At 39.9% G+C, this 6,955-nt stretch overlaps 1 protein-coding gene across 2 annotated transcripts in view; it reads right to left on the minus strand.

Moving 5' to 3' along the window:
• Positions 1–6,493, minus strand: part of brf1a (BRF1 general transcription factor IIIB subunit a) — a 110,018-nt gene extending 103,525 nt beyond the window's left edge. The window contains exons 1-2 of one of the 2 annotated variants that reach the window (XM_080413767.1): positions 6,364–6,493; positions 3,836–4,067 (exon numbers count right to left, since the gene is read on the minus strand). In XM_080413767.1, the coding sequence (XP_080269893.1) occupies positions 3,836–4,022 (187 nt within the window). In that variant the 5' untranslated portion in view covers positions 4,023–4,067; positions 6,364–6,493. Of the gene's footprint in view, positions 1–3,835; positions 4,068–5,834; positions 5,873–6,363 lie in introns of those variants that run through there. The other variant, XM_080413768.1, reaches the window with a different exon arrangement.
• Positions 6,494–6,955: the final 462 nt, after the last annotated feature.

Consider the following 6,955-nt stretch of genomic DNA (forward strand, 5'->3'; position numbering starts at 1 on the left):
GACCCAAAGACCAAGGAGATATGATTTTTCGAAGATCTAGACTCCTATCCACTTCCTTGTTAACTTAAAAATTATGTATCTCGGCTCCAGAGTACTTTTTTTTTTTCAATGAAAAACTCTGGCACTGGCTAAAAAAATATGAAAATACCTCTGGCAGTTAATGGGTTAAAAATGCATTTTGCCGGCGTCCTCTGGCCTAGCGGTCCAGACGCATACCACATAAGATGGTAATCCAGCATGACAGCTACTGTCCTGTCCAAATAAAGGCATAAAAGCCCCAAAATATCTTTAAAAAAAGAAAGAAAAAAAGCATTTTGCTGGATTACTTTATCTTATAGTTGCAAGTCTCTACAAGTTGATCTTCATAAATGAAGTTAATCCAATGGTGTGTTATACAATTTTTTTAGATACATTCATTGTTAGGGAACATTTACTGAATTTCATGAATTGCTGCAAACCCATTTTGGACAATAAACATTTAGGCTAAAACTCCCTGATGAGGGCGCGGTCCCATTGTCAATGCAAATGCGTGGATTCATGGTCTTGCACATTTTTTCCATGAATCCATGCATTTGCATTGACAAAACATTGGCAGATTCCGCCCCATAGGGAAAAGTACGGTGGGACCGTGCCCTAAAGTGGGGAAAGCTGTCATGCTTCTCATACTTGAGGTAAAAACATTAAAACATTAAAACCTTGTACAATGGGTTAACATAAACATGGTTAACAATAAAAACCTCACCATTTTCAGTAGGGCTGGGACAATAACCACAATTATGGGATGCATATCATGGGGTTGAGGTCATTACCACAATATTTAAGAAATTGTGGTTTCTTAATTTCATTTTTTCCCCTTTTTTTTAAAGATATTTTTGGGGCTTTTTCTGCCTTTGATAGATGAACAGTTGGCTGACAGGAAATGGGGAGAGAGATGGGGGGTGATGCGCAGAAAAGGTTGTCGGGATCGGGACTCGAACCCGCGACACGCTGCTACGCCAGCCGCCCGGGCCAATTTCATTTCTTTTTTTGCTGGTGAAAATTTCAAGAGTGAATATGGTATGATGTGAAATGCAAGCTTACCATAAACACAATAATCAGTGTTTATTCTATGTTCAAGGGCCTTTGGGGAGAAATGAAACTTCAGTCATATCAGCTTCACCAAGGGAAGGGGCTATTGGGGATTTCTTTTCGTGTGTGTGTGTGTGTGTGTGTGTGTGTGTGTGTGACGATAATAACTTCTAAGCTTGAGTACTTGATAGCAACAGATAATGTGTAATATATACCCAAGAGACACAGACATAAAAGAAAAGCACAACAGGTCTCCTCTCAAACCAATGGGTGATGTCACCATCACCTTTTCTGTGGCTCTGTAGGAGATGAGCCGTCAAGAAGTCTGTGAGTCTGGGGGTTTGTTTGTCCGGGGCTAATCTCACAAACCAACCATTGGACCAATCAGCGCCACATAACTTGTGCACACTGCCAGTAGGTGAAGGAAGTACCGATTTTCTTTTTATATTGCTTGGTATTTAAATGTTATTATTATGGCAGTCAAAATTGATTGAAATCTTGCCCAAATATGGAGTAATACGTCACAGATGCGTCATAGAAGACTGACCACATGCAGACCGAGATTCACATGGGAGCCATGCTGTTATTAGACCCTGTCTTTTTTGTTTTTACCTCTATGCAGTATGTACGTCATAGTGAACACTGCACTCTAGTGGCAGGACAGAGAATCTTCAATCACAAAGGCCCTCTCAAGCCCTCTCTCTGGTCAGAGTCTTGTTCATGCTCAGCGAAATGAACGTGTCAGTCTGAAGGTCGGGGCTAATCATGAAGTCAATGTTGTGAATACAGATAAGTGGCTTTGGGGGCAGATGCCTGTGTTGTGCATGTCGTGCAGATTAGCAAAAAGCAGTTGTTGAACGCTATAAGCTTGAAATGTCACATGTTGGTGACCTTTGTTTCTTGTGTCATTTTCTTTCTCACTCCCATAACCACTTAAACCCTATATACTTGGTTCACCGGGGGCCCCCAGGACTCTATACTAGTTCCGCTATTATTTCCTTTACACCAAATCCCTTTGCAAAAAATAGATCTTAAACCTCACACCGCTTCCCAATGCAACGTACAGTCACGTCCAGACACAACGCTACAACGCGTTGTGTCGGTTAGTATGTTTGTAGATCTGCTATTTTAGTCGAAGTGGTTAAATCTAATTTATACTCCCTATGACCATGCCACTTGCCAACAAAAGACGATCTACAAGCTCACAATGCATCGCATCTTGTAGATCGGCTCCGTACGACAGAGTATGAATTAAGCTTTAGTCTTTATGTTCTCTGTCTCCTTCATATTGCTTTCCACTGTATACTCTATTACAGAAGAAATACCATTAAGAAAAAAATCTGAAGGTAAATGTTATGAATGGAGGAAAAAGTGCCTTCAAAGCATAAACCTGAGTCGTGCAATTAACAAGAACGTCAGCAAGAAAAGCTTATCTGCTTCATGGAATATTTAGTAGATCCTTCAGAGAGCTATTACATGTTAATTCTCTCTGAGTTCCGGGTCTCTGTTTTAATAACAGAGTCAAGGCAGTCTGCCAGCATTCTGTCCAAGCAATTTGTTACCAAATGGACCACAACCAAAATAAATCTGTTAAACTTTTGTCATCCTTGGAGGATTTTAATACAATTTATTATGGGCATTGGACCTCATTTTGAACAGTCTTATGCTATATTCTGCTTCTGGTAACACTAATAATTGTTTTTTTTGTGACAAAAGTAGAGCATCAAGACTAGACCCAAGAGTCAGAAAAGACACGTTTTGACCCGGATTCCAAGCCAGGATGTTATATTTGTGGTCAGCACCATTGGTAGAACGCAACTAGTACATTTATTCAACTCAAGTACTTTGCCATTTTGAGGCACTTCTGTACTTGAGTATTTCCATTTATTGCTATACTTTATAGCCATTTTTTCATAGCTTTAGTTAAATGTTTAATACAAAACGAATTAATTGAGAGGTTAAGCACATAAAGTAATACAAATCAGCCCCACACCTTCATCAGCTGCAACATTAAACAAAACATCTATGCATTACTAATTACAATCGAATCAATATTATGATTGTGAAATGGGCCATTCTGCATGTGTGCTTCTCACGTAACATTTTGAACACAGGACTTGTAGCAGATTATTTTTATGTTGTGGTAAGGACAATGTTAGGGACCAGCCAGGAAGACCTTGCTACACCGGACCCCATACACTGGACTGCTGGCACGTACAGTATATCTCAGTTTTTGTCTCCATCCACTGATTATGGTCTACTCTTAATTACAAATACCATAAAAGCATGTAGCCTATAATCTATAGACCGCCGAAGTCTGACGTCATTTACACATCCTTTGTTTGTCTACCTGGTTCGCAGTTTTCCACCCCCGTTCTGAATCCCATAGACGTATTTAATATCGCGTCAAATAAGAACTGTGTTCCAAAAATAAACAAATGACCCCGGCGGGTTGACTCTTATGGATATGAAGCATCAACTGACGGTGAGAAAACGCTAATGTTACTTCCGCCGAATTAGTTACATTTTCGCCAGAAACAGACTGTATCAAATATAAGTGACTGACTATCATAAACGATACAGAACCTCCTCCCTGACAATAACGCCGACACGCTGTGTTTATTTTTGGACCACAATTCTTATATGAGACGATTCTAAGATGACCCAATGTTATTCTCCATAGAGAAATTACTTCCGCAAACCTGGGGATGAACGAGTGACATCAGGACTTCGGTGCTCTATAAACATCACTCACTCACTCACTCACCATCTCTGGAGACAAACTGTCCAACAGCCTGAGATGCTCCGCCTCCACCCGACTCCATAAACTGAACCTCGGAGACGATGATATTGTCCTCCAGGACGGAGCCGCAGCCCATACAGACGGCATCTCCCCTGGCTTGGTCCACATCGATGTCTGAACTCCCACAGTTCTTACACAGCCTGGAGCTCATGGTGATGCCCTCGACAGCTGCTGACGCTCAGTCACACCACAGAGGCTGAGGGGAAACATGAATGAATCAATGACAAAAGGTCTGCACAGTACAGTGGTGCCAAACAAGGGTGTTCTGTTAGGAGGGTGTCAAGGGCCTGACTAGGGCTGGGCAATAGATATTGTCTGGGATTTTGGATTTTGTAATATCATGCGTGATATGGAATAAGTGGTCTTTTCCTGGTTTTTAATAACACGTAAGCCATATTTTATACTTTTTTTTTAACAGCTGAAATAGCCGGTCAGGAATATTGTGATATTTGATTTTTACACATCACCTTAGGTCTGACACCGGCCCTCATAGATGTACACATTCAAATGCAGAAGTCTGGCTTGAGAATTCCCCACCCCAAGATTTGGTGCAATTTAATATGCATCTCCAGTCCCATTAAAAAAAAATCATAATAAATATTGAAGCTCAAGTAATATACAGTATGTCATCATGGGAGGAAGCACACAAGGCGTATCATCTCTGTCGGGTGGAAACCGTATGTCCAAAACTGTTACTTTTCAGGATTCAAATTTAAAAAAAAAAATTAAATAGCAAATCTACAAGCTCAAAATGCGTTGAGCGTGTGGATCTGCTGCTTTTGATGCTTGTGTGAAGCAGGTGGGGTGTTCATTTATGAAAAAACACAAAGAATATGGAGTTTTTTCTGCCAAACAGCAACGATATGATTCTTCAATGTTTTCATCCGGGAGTTTATGGTTGCATTTTCTGATGGGAGATTATAGTTCTCCCTATTTGCTTTGTAGGGGATTGCAATAAAGTGTTAGGTGGTGGTTAATGCAAATACATTCTGAATCATTAATACGCATCATCTGTAATCTACATAAATTGCAAAAGGTGAATGTAACTTCATGCGGCATTCATTATTCAGACCCTGAAGTCTGATACTAAGTATATGTAGGTATACAGTACATGAATGCATATGTAAATATGTAAATGAATGTAAGAATGTAATGATGACACATGACATCTTGTATGCAATCAATCAGGGACAGTGTGACAGCACACCGGCCGGATACAAACAGTGATGGAAGAAGTACTAAAGATGTTTACTTAAGTAAAAGTATCAATACCACAATGTAAAAAATACTCTGTTCCAAGTAAAAGTTCAGTATTCAAAATGTACTTGAGTAAAAGTACAAAAGTATTGGCATCAAAGTGTACTAAAAGTACTTCAAAATGTATAAAAATATTTTGAAAATAGTAGATCTAAGCTCACAACAGGTCACGTCCGTTGTGAGCTTGTAGATTTTCAACAGCCTAAATATAGTATTATGATGCTTAAGTGGTTAATTGATGTTTAGTATTAATAATCTAAATCTACAAAGTAACTAGAAACTACAGTTTCCAAATAGTAGTAGTAGATTAAAAGTACAATATCTGCCTCTCAGATGTATAGTGGAGTAGAAAAGTACAGAAACTCGTAAATACTCCAGTAAAGTTAAAAAAAAATACCTCAAAATGATACTTAAGTACAGTACTTGAGTAAATGTACTTAGTTACTTTACACCACTGGTGACCGCACACCAGCCGGCTACTATAATATCACTTCACCTCTACATTAGCTGGCTAGCTACGTGGCAACGCTCTGCAGCCCACCGACACAGAATAAGCCCACTAGACTAAACGGTTACACTATACGTTATTTTACCAGCTAACAAGACAAGACTCAAATACTGAGAGGTCTTGTGAACATCAAGTTCCTGGTGAGGTGTAAACTGAACTAAAGGGTTACGGGGAGAAAGAAAATGTAAAGCAGCAAACCTGTTTGGGGTTTTTACACATGGAGAGTTGGAAACCCAGATGGCTGATGATAGCTGACCCGGCAAGACTAAGCTAAAGCTATAGCCAACGCAGTGTTACATCGGAATTGGTGACCCACCGAATGCTGTTGACACCAGACCGTTTCTCCAGAGAGGTCGCTGTTGTGGAATTGCCTTGCAAAGTCATTTGAAAGGGGTTTGTGTTTTTAAAGCTTGTAAAAACGACTACTTGTTTTATTTATATGAACCACCTCAACTTGCTAGGACGAGTAATTAAGAGAAACATTAATTCTACCGTTTCAACGAATAGAGAGCACTATGATCTGATTCGATTTAATAGAAATGGCACAACTGCGACCTCTAGCGTCACACAAATGTATGGGTAACCGAATTCTTTGTAACCTACTAGCCGGTGATAGGTATTTAAATCCACACTGATTGACACTGGCCTGATGCAATTAGCTATGTCTGAATGAAATAACCAATATTCAACAGATTGTCTGATTGCTGTTACAGTAGCCTGTACATACCAAGGATAAACAGTTGTTGTTGTTGTTGTTGCTGGTGGTGACCACGCTTGCTTGCCGGCACCTTGGACCGCGTGTCAGCTTCTTCTCACAAACACTGTCCAACTCTTTTTTATAGCAATGCTAATTTTTAATGTATTATTCATTGAGCCTATGAGTTATTTATTTACTGCTTAGAGCACATACCTAGTAGTAAAGGAGGGTAGTTCAACACTATCATGTGCAAGACAACACACGCCCTACACGTGGGTTTGAAATGCTCCAGAGACGGGCGAGACCAAAGTCACCTCGGGGGGGGTGGCAGCAGTGTTGCCAGATTGTGTGAGGAGAAATAAGCAACCAGGTCTACGAAAACAAGCCCAAAATAAGCGATATAACCTACATACCGGTAGGCTATTTGGAAATAGCTGGTCTACAAGTAGATTTGCTATTTTCAAAACTATCTTGGAAAAAAGTGGAACATTTATATTTTTGAACACAAATCTTGTATGAGGTTCCCTGGCACAAAATGTTGAGATGGGGGGTTCTTGGATATTAATTTGGGGGTCCTTGACATTAAAAGATTTTTAGAACCACTGGTTTAAACAACATTAGG

Source organism: Gymnoscopelus braueri (assembly GCF_963280865.1).
Source record: "Gymnoscopelus braueri genome assembly, chromosome: 19".
Classification (NCBI taxonomy): Eukaryota; Metazoa; Chordata; class Actinopteri; order Myctophiformes; family Myctophidae; genus Gymnoscopelus; species Gymnoscopelus braueri.